The sequence below is a fragment of the Typha latifolia genome, chromosome 5 (assembly GCF_019914945.1).
Source record: "Typha latifolia isolate L0001 chromosome 5, TyphaL0001v2, whole genome shotgun sequence".
Taxonomy (NCBI): Eukaryota; Viridiplantae; Streptophyta; class Magnoliopsida; order Poales; family Typhaceae; genus Typha; species Typha latifolia.
The window spans coordinates 994,856-1,011,451 of NC_133090.1; the positions used below are offsets into that span (position 1 = coordinate 994,856).

Sequence of the window (16,596 nt, forward strand, 5' to 3'; positions counted from 1 at the left end):
ATCCTCATAAAGTTTTTTTCTCACAGTGGCATGTCTTTCTAAAAGTTTCTGGTGGATTTGGTGGGACTTCTCTGCACATCTTATAACTTTTTTTTTCCCTCTTTCTTTTTTGTTTTTCTTTATGTTTCTATTGCTCCAGTCTTTCTCTCATTGGTTTGGAGTGGGTGAAATAGCTCCTCAGATTTTAGCAGCAGTCCTTAAAAGAGATACCAATACTAGGAAAAGTGCAAGTGAACCCCACAAAATTAATTATTTAAAAAAAGATTATTCTGGCCTTTGTGAGTACTTAGTGGGGAAGGTTAATTAGGACTTAGGTTTAGGTTATAGTTGGTGGCTGAGATCAGTGACCATCCTAATATAAACACCTAGATTAGAGGCTAATATAAGTCTGGTGGTTTAGCTACTATGTTAATTTCCTTAAGAAAACAAAGTGTGTTGTTTGGGCCTAGCTTAATGTTCATAAATATAAGAATATAACTTAATGTTCTTAAAAGGAAAATTACAATATATTTTTGAGGGTCCGGACCGAGTTATAACTATTAGATTTTTCATCCCAAATTAATAGTGCAAGCATAGTTTTTCTTTTAAATCAGACTATATTTTTATTTCTTATGTCACAATGAATGGCCAACTAATAATTGCAATTTGAGAAAATTAAGTGTTGTTAAATTTTACAGAGTAAAATTGGGAGAGTAACTTCCTTACTTTAGTCAAGATGAGACATTTAGTCCCATGAAATTGTTTCAATTAGGTGAATTGTCCTATCAATCAGAACAAGGGATCTAAATCAGCTCTGCATTAAGAACTTTTGTCTTCATCTCTCTCATCAGTGCATTGAAGTGTAAAGTGTTAGATCATATAATTGCACTATGTAAACTTGGAATGACATGCTATCTGATAGATGGGGCCATACTAATACCATCAGTTGACTGATCTTAGGTGTAGTGATTGTGTTAGGGTTTTCAGATTCAATTCTCTTCTTCAAATTTACCTGGGAAACATACAATTTGGGCGCATCCGCAACTAATGAATCGTTTTCTGCGAGAATGATTTAACGCTTCGGACATACCAAAACTCTAAATACCTAATTCTTTTTATATAACAAAAAAAAAGTAGAAGAAGAAGTCATTTCTTTTCTTTTTTTTCTTTTTTTCTGCAGTCACTGAGTAGTGCATCACCACTCAGCTCATCTTAATAGTAGTAGTACTACTACTACTGCTAGCTAACACATCAGAAAGGCACTGAACCTTTTTTTGGTGCCATAGTGGGCGTGGATTTGTCGCACTTCCGAGAGTACTCCAACAACAATTCCCTCATCATGCACAGTTGATTTGGAGCAGGAGCCCCACAAGCGCACATGAACCCAATTGCCAGAAAATTCTTCAAACTACTCTAAAAAAACTAGGGAAAAAGAGCTGGTTCACATGGGCTGGTATATTAATGCGAGCCCATCCGAGCCACTGCATGATGCCTTAAATGCTGTCTGCCAGAGAGAGAGAGAGAGAGAGAGAGAGAGAGAGGAACACTTTCACGTGCATGGCAGCTCGCAGGTTGGAGATGAGGTTCGAGTGGGCATTTTATCGAGCATCTCGCGTTGTCATATGGCTCATAACTTTGTGCTCATTAGGACAAACAGATAGATAGGTGTAGCAAAAAAAAAGGACCTAAAGTCACATGTTCGAACGCGCGTTTGACATCAGTTTCAGTCCTGCTTATCTCTCTTCCTTCGTTAATATAATATTACTACAGAGAGGTGACCAGTCTCGAATCTCCCAGGAGGTCATACTTATTAAATACAGTGTAAGTTAAGAATATTGTCAAAGAGATGGTATAGTAGCCAGCTAGTGAGGTGTTAGGCGTTATTATCTGTGAGTAGTACTCATATTATGATCACTATCCCGAGCTTATGCTGATTGCAGTACGTGGTAGGTTTATAGCCTGCAACTTTCTTGTACTGCGAGATTCTTCAAGCAACTAACAAACAGAAGACCAGGTACAAACTTTTTCAGTGTCGTCAACTGGACCACTGTATCGTCACAGACCAATTAACCTACCAAATGGCCCACTACACATCCCTTCTCACAATCCCTATAGGCTATAGCTTAAAAAAATTCTTTCATCTTCTTGTAAATGAAGAAAATTAAACAAAGAAACCTGTTCAAATATGAAGGAAAATTTAGGCCAAAGGGTACATATACGGATGCACAAAATTCTAAATTCATAGCATTACTGAAACACTTGCCACCTTAACAGTGGCTCTGAAAAAATTATGGCACAGCCTTCAAAAAAGATGTGTCGGTATGGAATCCGTAGGAAAAGACAGCTAATAAGCTGAGTCAAAAATCCCTGGACCAATGTCGGCGGGATATCCGATGTCTGCAGCCCTTTTCCTTTTATTTTCTTTTTCTTGCCAAATCGATGCCCATTTCTGCGATGCGCCGTTACTAAGATCTGCACGCTCCCGCCCACTTTCTTCCCTCACTTTCCTTGTGTTATCTTTTTAGTTTCTTTTACTGGAAACAAGAAGCCCACTCCCAGGAAGTGACTGTCCATGGGCTTTTAGTTCCAAGGCCCGAGTTAACTAGGCCCACTATTTACTTACACAAAGAACCCTAGATGTCGAGTTATCATAGTTGGCTCTAATTTTTTGATTATCGCATTATTGAGAGATAAATGTGGCAAAGTACTTGATTAAAAGGATGTACAGAGGAAAATATTAAAATAGAGGAGAATTTTCACCAACCCCCCTAAAAAAACAGAATTATGTTTTAGCCCCTCGTTTATTTTTCAGACATTTGAATCTTTAGTCCTTATTCTCGGTTCTAGAATGTGGGAGTGAGGATATTTAGGAGGGAAACTCTAGTATTTACTAGACTCCTGAACACTTGCTCGTTCCCGCTCTCTAAATTCAAAACGCATTCTTCCAATTTTTCCAATTTATCCAACGCCATCATCTCCTTCTCCTCCTTCGAAGCCTTCTTCTTGAACTCGAACATTAGATCGACCTTCTTCCACAACCCTACACCACAAGAAACCCTAGCGGCCGCCGAGATCTCCGCTACTCCTGTGAATACCGACGCTGAGGCCGCCACTGTGGCGCCTATCGCCTCCCTCACGATCCCAGCGATCTCCGCCTCCGCCGAGACGGAAGCGAGCCCCGGCGCTGAGCATCTACCGGCGGATCGGACGGTTGAGGCGAGCTTGGAGAGCTCCTTCTCGGATCTCCGCACGGATCTGACGGCGGAGGCGAGGCGAGCCGCGTCGCGCCGCCGGATCGCGGCCTGCGCCTCCGAGGCGTGCTGCTTGAGCGCAACGGCGGCGGATCGGAACGAGCCGTAAGCGTCGGCGAGGCGGAGGAAGGTGTCGAGGAGGCGGTCACCGCCAGCGGCGCGGCGGAGGGGGTCCTGGGCTCGAGGGAGGTGGAGGAGGTCATCGAGGGCGGCGTGGAGGTATTGGATCTGGGCGAGGCCGGCTTGGATCCCGGCCGGGGATCCCGGATCAGGATCCGGATGGGAGAGCCATGACCGGACGGCGCGGATCTCGTCCTCGAGGTGGGAGACGAGGGGGTGGGAGCGGCACGGGAGGCTGGCGGAGCGCACATGCGAGGGCTTCTTGCGGCTTGGGCTGAGAGGGAGGGAGATCGAACGGCTAAAACCAGGTGTCATCTCTCTCTCTCTCTCTCTCTCTCTCTCTCTCTCTCTCTCTCTCTCTCTCTCTCTCTCTCTCTCTCTCTCTCTCCTCTTCTCCTGTCTCTGAGATCTCGAAATGAATGTTTCCTTCCTGTTCGTATGGATTCGTATGCGATTGAGACGCGAGAGATGGGAGGGGGATTTATAAAAGGAGGGAGTTGGATGTTAGAATTTAAAAAATTTAGGGAGATGAGGGTGCACACGAGTGGAGGGAGACTGGATCCGCGAATAGTGCAAATTGGAGGGTGGGCACGTGGAAGTTGGTGAGGGCTTTCCCAAATCCCAAGTGCCTGCGCTCCCTGATTTGCGTTCTTCGCTGTGACACCCACCTGTGATGGACAGGTGTAGGTATTGGTGTATGTGTACGGATCAGGAGCCGAGGGCTTAATGCAAACTTTAGCTTAGAATACTGAAAAGATATTACCGCTGTAGCAAAGTTGGTAATTATTTTCCTAAAATTAAAGAGATTATAATATTAACTCTAATTTTAAATAATTATTACAAAGAAAATTATTTAATAATTTAGTAATTTTTGACTCAACGGTTTGTGATTTGACTGTATGGTTGGTTTAAAGAAGCAGTTCAATAGGGTAACGGTTTGGTACAATTTTTGACAATATTTAATTCGGAATAATAGATCGACGACATACATGACTTAAAACTAAACTATACAATATATTATATTAGCTAATTTTTAGTTGGCTTTTTATTTAGCCTATATATAGCCTTTAGGCTAATAAACAATAAAAAAAAATAGAGTTTGAACCATAATAAGTTTATAATATGAGGTTTAAAATAAATAAAAATCTCTAAAATGAATAGATATATCATTAACCAAAAAATATTAATTAATGAGCCATTCTCTAGAAGGCCAGTTGTCACATTAAATTTCACACATCTGTAATAATATAGGCATATACATCGCAATAAATTGGATAGAAGACCAGCACCTGAATTCTTTATAAGTTCCATGCAATTAAAATTTTGCCTAATATATAGTTTATTAAATCATTTCTCTTACTTTCGTACGGCCATAGTAAGTTTAGTTACTGTGTTTTAGTGCATTAGTTGCTACAACAAGTTGGAGATCATCCTAAATTTGATGATAAGGATCATAACCAGTGCTTGTCAAAAGCATGCCTGTCTCTTGTCTCATTCGTAGATTATGAAATCATTGAAATGTACAAAATAAAACACACGAGGGAATCTGTACAGTTAGCAGTCGATTTGACTTTGGGAAGAGTTAACTATGAAAAGAATTAAAAATTTGGACTTAAATCTGGATGCCGTGAGGGCAGTCCTACGGAGGTGCGTCTGCGAAGGACCACATGAGCTGTTACCCCTAAGATGCCACCACGTATCCCCCTCCCCTCCTCTGTCCTTTTATGAGGGTCCTGGAGGTGCTAACAAACCATGACCATCTCACCCAATAAAATCTCGGTTTGTTCGAGATGGGGACCGATATGCTAATAAAATAGAGGCGCTTGTGTGCGTGCCAACCGGACATGACAGAACGGGTTCTCTTACGTGTCAGCTAGTGAAGATACCCGTGTGTGGATCTAAAATCCCACTTGTTCACTCATAGACAGATCCCAGTTTTCCCAGATGGCTAAGCATAGCTTCCTTCAATGGAATAAGAGATGGAAGGCGGTGGCTCTCAACCCGACAGAGTGGGTTGAAGAATTGAGTGGAATTATAGGAGACACACGGTTTAGGGGCGGTAGCAATTGCTTAAGCAGATAGATGCAGTCCTTTGTAGAGTAAGACAAATTTTATTCTAATATAAATCTTTTTATATTAGTATAGTAAATAAATAATTATTTATTTCAATATTAGTTACTAATATCTTTTTTTCTCTCATCTTCTCTTCTATCATATATTTTAATTAATTAAATTTATTTTATTTTTAAAAATATATCATTTTAATCAATCACTTTTTCTTTTCCTTTTCTTCTCTCCCTCTTCTCTCCTCATTCATTTATAAGAATATCAAACTACCATTTCAATTTATTTTCATATTAAGTATGATTATTACCCACTGTATTAGCTTAGGAAAAACATTATAATAAATTATATCGATATAACCTCTCTTATGTATAGGTATAACAAATGAATGAAACTATACTAATATAGAACCCCCTTAGTGTAAAGCCTTTTTATATAGACACCTTGAATGCATATAGAGATATTTGATAATGTGTTTAAAAAAAACTTTTATTAAAAGATAAATATAAAAAATTTATTTATAATAATTTAAAATTTTAGAGTGGTTAATGAGTTAACATAACATTGGAGTAAATGATTATGAGTTCAGATGTTATGATCCATAAATTTTTATAATTTTTAACAATGAGAAATCCTAGAGATCTAGTAATAAAAAAAGTTATTTTGAATATCACCAACCAACTACATTTTAACCTTATTGTAAACCTTCTTCCCTTTGCGTATTAGCTCTTCCAAATAATATTTGCAACAATCCGCTCAGATTTATCTGTAAGAAGTTCGCCATATTCTTTATTTTGACAAAGATTCATTTACCTCATCATATAACTTTCAAGTATTAGCTAAAACCTCTTATTACTTATTAAGTGTAAATACAAAGGGGATAATATTTTGGGAACTGAATCTCATCATGGTTAAAGAAACTAATGTTATATAAGTGTTTTCGTGTTTAAATTCACACCAGTTTTAAATGCGAAAGAAGAAACAAAATTATCTCTAAAATTATGTCTATTTCTCAAATATTTGCTATCTTTACATATATTTTTTATTGTTTTCGTTCTACAACGAGGGAGTAAGGATGTTAAGGAGCGAAACTCTAATATTAACCAAACTCCTAAACACCCGTTCGCTCCCGCTTTCCAAACTCCCAATGCATCCGTCCAACTCTTCCAACTTCTCCAAAGCCGCCATCTCCTTCTCCTCCTTCGAGGCCTTCTTCTTGAACTCAAACAGCAAATCCATCTTCCTCACACCACAAGAAGCCCTCGCGGCCGACGAGATCTCTACCACCGCTATGAACACCGCTGCTGACGCTGCCGCCGTAGCTCCGATTACTTCACTCACGATCCCGGCTATCTCAGCCTCAGCGGAGCACCTCGGGGCGGATCGGATGGTTGAGGTGAGCTTGGCGAGCTCCTTCTCCGATCTCCGCACTGATCTGACGGCGGAGGCGAGCCGAGCCGCGTCCCTCCGTCGGATCGCGGCCTGCGCCTCCGACGAGTACTGCTTGAGCGCGACGGCGGCGGATCGGAACGAGCCATAGGCGTCGGCGAGGCGGAGGAAGCCATCGAGGAGGCGTTCTCCTGTGGCGGCCCCGCGGAGCGGGTCCTGGGCTTGGGGGAGATTGAGGAGCTCGTCGAGGGCGGCGTGGAGGAGCTGGATCCGATAAATGCCAGCTTGGATCCATGCCGTGGAGCCGAGATCCGGATCCGGACGGTAGAGCCAGGATCGGACGGCGCGGATCTCATCCTCAAGGTGAGAGACGAGGGGGTGGGAGCCACACGGGAGGCTGGCGGTTCGCACGTGCGAGGGGTTCTTGCGGCTTGGACTCAGAGGTAGGGAGATGGAACGGCTAAAACCAGGTACCATCTTCGCTTCTCTTCTCTTTTGTCTTTAGATCTCGAAATGTGATTAGTATGCAACTTGGAAGGGAGAAGAGAGCGGAGGGATTTATATAGGGGAGATAGAGATAGAGATGAGGATGGGGATTTAAAAATGTGGAGCACACGAGTGGGAGAGAGTCTGGATCCGCGAATAACGCTGGTAGGCGGGGAAGGCTACGTGGAGGACTGAGGGAGAGGTTTTCCTGACACCTGGAGATATAAGATATTACTATGGATTTGGTTCGGCCTCTAGATTAAGGAAATGCCGCGACAGGACCTTAAAATGCAATAACTTAGGAGATAGGAAATAAATTGTAGGTGATGATATATTTAACTTGATCAGAAATACGGGTGTCAACGAGCCAAATACCAGCAACCTAGATATTGCTCATATTCTGTTCGAAATTAAATTTGTTGAATTTGAACAGAAGTTAACCTAAACAAATGAGCTGGAATTCTAGCCGACTCGCATTTGATTTAGCGAGCTAAGTTCGGAGCTCAGCAATTAGCTAGACTTAAATTAATAAACTTATGAAACTAAATGTCTTACAATTTAAATCTTAAGCTAAGTCATGTTCATTTCTCTCAACACAACCCAACAAACCTAAAAGAAAAGTTATTTTAAATTTTGATTCGTGTCGGACAAATGAGCTATTTGATCCTGAATAAACAACTTTTGAGCTTAATATGAACTATTCGTGAATAACAAGCTGAGATTGACACCGTAAACTAACAAATATTATTTGTTGATTTGCTAGAATCAACTTTGAACGAGGAAAGATAAAGTTCAAATTGTAGTCAGCTAATAATAGATGGTGCAGAATGAAAAGTCCCAAAGAAATGCAATGACAGAATATATTAATAACTAAGCAAATAAATAAAACGAGCTATTACTCTATCAGTTCTGTTGTCAGAATATATTCATATATAAATAGTGAGATAGGACTATTTGTAAAAAACAAAAGTTCTTTAGTAATAAATAAGATTGAGCTCTTGAATTTAAATATATTTATTTGTTTATATGAAATACATATTATTTTTATAATGAAATGCGTATAAAATTTACACAGTAACTGTTATTACTATCTTGAAAATTAAAAGACTATTTTAAGCAAATGACTCAGTGAAATATTCTCAGAGTTATGAGAAACAAAAGAGTATATCAAATGAGGTGTAGATAAGTCGGAATAGTTAGAGCACCAGCAAGACAGCAAACAGAAATGTGTTTATTTGATATGGATTAACTAAGTTCTAAATAGATAAGCGCAAATAATGATTGTCCCTAGTATGTCTCTCTCTTGTCTCATCTGTAGATTATGTAATGCGTCAACAAATCACACGAGCGAATCTGGACTGTTAGCAGATGATTGCCTTGGAGAAGACTTATAGATCGATGTAGGTTACGTTATTTGTCCTCAAAACCAACCTCAGCATCCATCTGTTCATCTCTTCCAGTTTCATAATTATTTATCTCTATGTGCCAACCAACCCTGAATCCATGACCTCATCCGATATAAATCTCGGGTGAGTTGGAGTTTGAAGATGGGGATGCCAATACAATAGAGGCTTGTGTGCGTGCCAACCGAACATGACAGGATGGCTCGCTTACGTTTCTGTACTTCAGCATATCACCTTGTTCATAATCCGTGTGTAGATCTAGAAGATAATTTCTTTACTCGATCATAGATTCCTATTGTCTCCTAGCCTCATTTCTTTGGTATATATTTTGTGTTTCTCTCTAAGAGGTGTGCGTTTAAGTTGCTGGGGTCAATGAGAGATGGGAGGGGAGAGGGAAGAGGGCTAGCAACAGGACAGGTGGATTGAGGAATAAATGAGAATGCACTGAGAGAGACCCACAAGGGTTTGGACTTTGCAGAGGGTGGTTGAGCTCAATCCTGGGGATTCAGAAACTGGGATGCACGGATGGATTTGGAAAATCTGGTTTTGGACAGTAGCCAGCATCAGCACAATCAATATAGAAGATTTTCCCACTATTCCCTGTCGGAAGAGAGAGAGAGAGAGAGAGAGAGAGAGAGAGAGAGAGATCTTTTATTTGAAATTAGCTGTGCCATAGTTCGGATTACTTAGAAGAGAGAGATCCTAGTTGGTACAAGAGGTTATCATAACGACGATAACAGACTATTATGTAGTTGAATCCTTGTTGGTCCATACTATGTCTCTCCAGCCTATGCTCTTTTGAAGTCGGAATATTATACACGGTCACCTTATGGCACCCTGGAAACCAGGCTGCAACAAGTCTGGCGTTCCACTTTCTCTTCAGTTTTTTGCTATTTTTGTTGGATTTTACTTCACCTATTAGATTAAGGAATAAGCATAAGAAAGATTATATTATAAGAGCAATCTCGTCAAATTAGAGGAATGAAAAGGTTATAGTATCGATATTTCATAGTAATTACAAGATGTATACACCCTCAGGATCGTCGTACAAATTGACACTGGAGCCTAACATTAGGGTGGTAAATGGGCTTAAATACACTTGAACTATCAGTCGATCTCTCTGAAAAAAATCAAAGTAAGGGTTAGACTCCGTATATAAAAAACCTAATCTTTTTGTGCATAAGGAAGGTAACAGCACAATTAACTTGATCATGGTGATAGGAGAAGAACACATTAAATTATGCCGTAGGTGACTTTTAGACAAGTAAGTTTGTTCATCATTAAAATTAAATATACCAAGTCTATTGTCTCACAGCTGCAGTAGTAATTAGATTGTCAAGGCTATGTAATGAAAGAGATAGATTTTCGTTACTGGGTTCTAGTCCATGGACGCAAAGCATCAACTTTGACCAGGGTTACAGGATACAAGAACATGGAATAAATTTGGGGAATATGGACAAGAGTTGCTGGTAATGACCAACACTGACACACCACGTCAGACCATATAGCCAACAATGAACAAAACACAATTAGCAGCTTCATGTCTAAACATGCTTTATTCACCAATGTTATAATTAAACAAGCTTGCAGTCTCCTTGCAACACTCAAGATGTTAATGAGACGCCTGCAAAGAAAGATAAGCAACTGAGTATACTATCACCAAACAGAAAGCATAGGCTAGCTGATACATCAAAGTAGTAAATGAAAAAATCAACTAGAAGTATTTTTAGTGCCTGGAGAAAGTCCACAAATCCAACAAGACTACAAGAGAGATCGATATAATTTAAGTAATATCACACTGAACTATTAGCAGTTCTTCACAGTTCACAATACCATATTATCCTTTATGTCTAATTGCATCTGAGTTCTCCCAGAGCAATATCTTTTCAGTACCATTTAATTTAGACAAGAATTCATAATAATCTTGATAATGCAGACATGCTCTCCTTCAAAACTACAAAACTAGAGTGATTAACTGCACTATGCAGTAGAGCAACAACAAGAAGAAAAGGTTCAATAGAGGAACGCCATCTGTAGTTCAATAGAAAAGTTTGCATTGTTGATAATCCAACACCCAATTGACATTGGCATTTTAGCAAACAATAGTTCACTGAGCTGAGAAAACAGTAAATCGTGAAGAGCTGCAACAACAGATGCAAGTGAACTGATGGAAAGACAGGTTAATAACTTAGAGTGCAATAAAAAAGTTATGATGCCAACTGCCAAGGAACCCCAATACATCAATCAGGAACATGCTGGTCTTACCAATACTTAATCACGGAGCATAAACACATCCTATGTGTCCAACCTAATTGAGCCCTTACAAGGCCTTCAAATTTTCATGCTACAAGACCCTATGCAAAGCAAGTAGATGGTAATAAGATGGACCACCATCATCACATTACCTACAAGCTGATTAGTGGTCAAAGTTACCATCTAGCATTAAATCCACCAATATTAGTAGGTCTGACTAATAACGGAATACTAGAGTAAATTACTGCATGTCTGATGGGTCAACACTAATAGAGTACATATTAATAGCTAAATGAGATCTTTCCAACAGCAGACACTAATACCTCGTGTTCATTGCCATGCCCATGCCCATTAGAGTGGTCATCATGTCCCTCCCAAGGATGACGCCAACCCTATAAAAATAGAACATGATGTTGTGACCAAAAGCTTTGAGTAACTAAAGGTTGGAGAGATTGAGTGAGAATAGTAGAATTAGGTGCTTACCAAGACTACAGGACCATCTTGCTTAGCCCTGTATAGAACCCAAAACCTTCAAAAATAGCAGATTCAGCTACAATTAGTAATAGATTTCATATCCAACAATAGAATATGCTACTAAACTCAGTACTAATAATCAAAGTGTCAAGCAGATAATTTCTAGCTTGTTCTAATATAATTAAACAACTACAAAAGGTGCAAACAAATTAGGTTTTAGCTTTAATCACTGGTATATCTCTTTATAGATTGTATGCACTGTTTATAAGATCACAAAGAAGATAATTTTAGTTTTGATTATGGACCTTAACTTGAAAAGGATATCAACGATACAGTACTTCCGTGAACTTTTGTTACAATAAGCAATGAATAGAAGGAATAAAAATTGATAAAAGGATTAGATGTGATCACAGGTATGTTTGGCAATCAGTAATAACGAGGGCAAAGCTATTAGCTTAACCATAAGTAAGAAAAAGCTAAGGATCAGATTAAGTAGCAGAGCAGTTTAAATTCAAGAAATATAAGCAGGTAACTATTCGACAAAAGTTAACGGCAAACTTTTAAGCAAGGAGATTATGTTATTTCTTATGCAGTTATGATCCATTGTAGAGATTAAAAAGGAATAAGTTGCATGTATGCAACATTCTCAACTTATAGTGCTCATAATAATGATGCAAACAATCCAGTAGGTCAATCAGAGGTTTGCAAGAGTTTCCTTGTAGGAGATAGTGTTCCAGTTAGGAACCTCAGCTTAGCAATTGATCTGCCATGTGTGTATATAATGTCATAGATCTACATCATATCTAGCATCCAAAGTAGCTTAGATCCTTCTTATGGTCTTCTATATATGTGAAGTCACAACAGACAACGTGATGTTGCCTCCAGTTCCAAAATCAAATATTTCCAATCTAAATTTCAGAGAATAATTCCCAAATTTCTAACAACATTGTAACTGAACCCTTCCTTAGACGAGAACCCAATCCAAATCCTTGGATACCAAAACCTCTTTGTTTAGTCTCATAAAAATTGCACATCTAATAATCTAAAGCTAAAGAAAATTATACTAATAGATTCAACTCGAAAGCAGAGAGCGAGGTCAGGGTTTAGGAAGGTGAGATCACCACATCATGGCGCACAAGCCTTTGCCGGTGGCGACGTGCCATCGCTTGGGATGGTGAATAGTGTAGCCTTTGTACGTCGTGCTTCCCGTTCCGCCGCCGCCGCCGCCCATCTCCCTTCTCTCTCTCTCCCTGTGGATGATGGCGAAGCCAAGGGCGTAGCGGAACCGGATGAAATGCCAGTTTGATATAGTCGGATCCGGATCAATTCCGGGTTCGATATTTTTGATATGGATCCGGATCTAGCTCTGTGATCCACTATTAGAATATAGATCGAATAGTGATAAATTTATATTATATATCCGTTTTATTTTTTCTAGATACAGATTCAAATATGGATGTGATTTTATATACATTTGTATTTATTTTCTGAATGTATAAAAACTCGTGATATAATTATTAAATTTATAAACAATCATTAAAAATATGCAAAAACTAAATTAAATCTACATATATAACTATAAGATTACAAAAAGTCTTTCGTATTATTATATTTATAATATTTAAACTAAATAATATGTAAATATTAATTCAAATATTATTTCTCAACTTATATCTCTATACCTTTACGAATTCAAATTTCAACTCAGAGTCCTCTTATTTACTTTCACATATATCTATTCCGCTAATTGTTCGTTTAATTTATTAGTAAGATCTCACGAATCTTAGCATGTCTCCACTTTTTTTATTTTTCCTTTTTTTAAAAAAAAATTAGAAAAGACGACTTAACTTGGAATTTAGCCAAAGATTCTTTGCGCACTTGAGAACACGGCAAAATCTAGAAAAATCTAAAGAAAATACGATGGAAAACGTGTGGGCCTGAGCCATTTAGCCAATTAGAAACGGGCCTCCATAAAAAATAAATAAATAATAATAATAAAAAAAGCTTCTTAATACTTACCATTCTAAATAGTAGATTAGTAGTGATTGGTGATTCCATCATCTGCGGCAAAATCCACGGATTAAATCCCAAATTTTAACATCAAAACTTCTTAGATAAAGACAACCGATCAAGTTTCTACAACATAACTTTTTTAATAACGGTCACGGGTTCGAGCGGGACTTTTCCCAAAGACACCTCCCTGTATTTATTTTTATTATCATTCACATCTTAAGATATTATTAAGTAAAAATTAAAAGTGTTTAAAAATAAATAATTATTGTAATTAATGATATCAGGTGTGAATAATTTTAAGGTAAATAATTCGATAAAAATTATTAAATTATTTTGCTTAATTTGAACGGTTGAAATTAAATGATTCAATAAAAATTATTAATTTAGATCCCCTAATTAAATGGTTGAAATTAAATGATACTAAATAAAATTAACTAGAAGGATCAATCACTCTTCTAAATTGTGAATTTATATCTCTTTTAGCTATCTATTTTTCTTATGAAAGATAAAAATAATAATAAATTAGTAGAGGTTGATACTCCTATTAATAAGAAAACAGTTATAAGGATAAGTAAAAAGATATTACTTAAATTCTAATTTTTATATTGATTTAATCTACTCACATAGGTAAAATATCTTATATACCCTTTAATTTATTAACATATAAAAATTATCTTGAATAACTAATTGATTAGTATTAAATCATCGCTCAAATTTTAAATACAAAACATACGGTGCTTTTAGTAAGCTTCCAAAGAACATTTATTCCTCCCATAGTATGTACCAAACTTTGATTAATATCTTTAGGCAGCATGCGAGAGAGAAAGATCTTTTCAAAGATTCTCATTTGAATCTTCCACTCTTTGTGCCAAAAAAAAAAAGAAGAAGATTTCTTTCTCTCTTCTCTCTTCTCTCTTCTCTCTTCTTTCTTCTTGTGCATCTGCATTGCATGCAATGCCGGGCACATACATTAATTACTACAATAACAATAATTTTTTCCTTCTCTTTTTCCCTTCTGAAACCAAAACTTTGATGCCTGGCTTGTATTTATGTATGCCTTTCTTTCCCTTTCATCATCTCCATTCATCTCCTCTGCCACAAGACAAGCAAGCCTCCATGGCAATGTCATTGATTTGAACTCCAGTATTGTAGACTTCTCCAACCTTCCATTCCTTTGGCAATACCTCCTTCTCTGCCCACACCCACTTCCCACTGTATCCACTTGTCACTACTATTCTCAACTGCAATGGCCCTTGTGGTGGTGCCCTAGAACTGCTCCATATTGGCCCTTTGATTTGTTCCATGCCATGCCATATTGGAGATCCAACCTAAAAATAAAAAGAACAAAATATATATATATAGTAATTTAATTATAAGTTTTATCACTCAGATTTATTTGTTAATAAGCTTTCAGATCAACTGATTACTTGCGCCAGTTCGACGGCGGCGATGTCGGTCAGACCGCCTTGGTAGAGGAATTTAATTGTCAAATGGTTAGGTTTCTGGCTCCTATTTTCCACTCTGATTGACAAATTATTCTTCTTGTGATCACATAGTATCCTGTTAATAATGTACATCTCATGTTACTTGTAAAAACTTCAAATAGAACTTTTTTCTTGGAGCAAAAGAAAGAAAGAGAAAAAAAAAACCTAATACATTAGCAAATTAAAAATAATTACCTCCTATATTCTACATCAACCATCTTAAGTCTTGTCAAGTGATGGCCCATCCCTTTTTGGGCCATTGCTTTGAAAGCTTCCTTTGTGAGAACAAAGTCTGAGTGATTGCTTCCATTCATGTCTGTCAGAATCACTTTGACACCTCCTTTGCTGCATAATCTTGCATCAGTGCACCTTAACTGCATCAAAATTCCAAAAAATGAACAACTAGTCATTAATTAAACACCTTAATACCTTATAAGATATAATAAATACTGGTGTTGTATAAATGTGTCTATAAATCTTTACCTCATAGCATCTTCCACAACCATCTCCTTCTCTAAAGAGGGCATTACTTCCAGCTGCGATATTATACCCTCCATAAAATTGGGAAGCCATGGATCCATACCCACAAGCCCCACCTGCAAAATGTTGCCCAGAAAAAGATTAGAAAGAGTGAACTTTTTTTTGAGGGGGGGGGGAGGGTATCAATGTTGTAGAATATACCATCAAGATTGGAAGAAGAAGAAGAAGAAGAAGAAGAAGAAAAGTAAGCAGCCTTAGAGTGGGAAAGACACCTAGTAGGATCACAAGCAGTGGTGTGAGAGAGGAGGAGGGCCAAGATGGAGATAATCAAGAAGAAGAAGAAGTGGATGTCCATTGTAAGTTTATGACATTCAAAACTACATAGCAAATAGAAGAGAGAAGTTGGGTAGGAGAAGAAGAGGGGTAGAGAGAGAAGAAGAAGAAGAAGAAGAAGTGGGTGCAAAGTACTACTAAGCTTACAAATGGATCCTTGAAGAGTTTAAAGAGATTAAAAAAAAAAGAATGGGATGCAAGTCTGCAAATTTGGACCTATGTGAGGGAGAAATTAAAAAGAAGAAAAAAGAAGAAGAAGAAGAAGGAAAACTCTACCAACTGATACACGGGCGTAATAGTGAGCAAAGAAGAGTATGGCAAATGGAGACAAATAAAACGTAGCCTAGCTCGAGTTGTGTCTTTAGTGAGCTATTAATTAGTATGGAGGAGTTAAAGAACCCGTACAAGAGCTATGTCGGGATGGATTCTTTGCAACCCTACATGTAGGAATCCCTTATGAACCAGATCCTGAGTATTGCTTAAGTTTTTAGAGCAATTAGCCAGTTAGTGTGATATTATATCATTACTCATTAATCTAAGATTTTACGGTAGTTATTGAGTCAGCAATCATACATCTTTCAAACGCTTAAATGAAGCTCTTTCATTTTCAACATGATTAATGTTGATTATTAATCTCTAAAGGTATACCTTATCTTAACTACACTTGATCCCACTTTAATTTACACACTATCTACCAAACATTAATAGTGAATAAGGGATAAGAAGTAGTCTAATCCTAAGATAAACCCATTACTAATGTTTCAATAGACAAATGATTTTGAGTTGGAATTAATGTCTTAGAATCATTTTTGTTTTCCCCTCTTTGAATATAGTGGGGATAAAGTTGAAGTTATTTTGCTCATCATG

The 16,596-nt window shown here is 37.8% G+C and overlaps 4 protein-coding genes across 4 annotated transcripts; all 4 read right to left on the reverse strand.

The window, feature by feature from the left end:
* Positions 1–2,662: 2,662 nt before the first annotated feature.
* Positions 2,663–3,814, reverse strand: LOC140789352 (uncharacterized). Its single transcript, XM_073139017.1, has one exon. It carries the CDS (start codon positions 3,663–3,665, stop codon positions 2,823–2,825), a length of 843 nt encoding a protein of 280 aa, XP_072995118.1. The 5' UTR covers positions 3,666–3,814; the 3' UTR covers positions 2,663–2,822.
* Positions 3,815–6,401: 2,587 nt separating this feature from the next.
* LOC140789745 (uncharacterized) lies at positions 6,402–8,124 on the reverse strand. The gene has a single exon (XM_073139554.1). It carries the CDS (start codon positions 7,278–7,280, stop codon positions 6,471–6,473), a length of 810 nt encoding a protein of 269 aa, XP_072995655.1. The 5' UTR covers positions 7,281–8,124; the 3' UTR covers positions 6,402–6,470.
* A 1,914-nt stretch (positions 8,125–10,038) lies between these two features.
* LOC140789746 (NADH dehydrogenase [ubiquinone] 1 beta subcomplex subunit 2-like) lies at positions 10,039–12,705 on the reverse strand. Its single transcript, XM_073139555.1, has 4 exons — positions 12,541–12,705; positions 11,429–11,474; positions 11,269–11,337; positions 10,039–10,316 (listed from the first exon to the last, which is right to left on the reverse strand). Exons 1-4 carry the CDS (start codon positions 12,648–12,650, stop codon positions 10,305–10,307), a joined length of 237 nt encoding a protein of 78 aa, XP_072995656.1. The 5' UTR covers positions 12,651–12,705; the 3' UTR covers positions 10,039–10,304.
* Positions 12,706–14,170: 1,465 nt separating this feature from the next.
* Positions 14,171–16,092, reverse strand: LOC140788733 (expansin-like A1). The gene is made up of 5 exons (XM_073138138.1): positions 15,598–16,092; positions 15,400–15,512; positions 15,112–15,290; positions 14,860–14,992; positions 14,171–14,760 (listed from the first exon to the last, which is right to left on the reverse strand). Exons 1-5 carry the CDS (start codon positions 15,749–15,751, stop codon positions 14,506–14,508), a joined length of 834 nt encoding a protein of 277 aa, XP_072994239.1. The 5' UTR covers positions 15,752–16,092; the 3' UTR covers positions 14,171–14,505.
* Between the last annotated feature and the right edge of the window lie 504 nt (positions 16,093–16,596).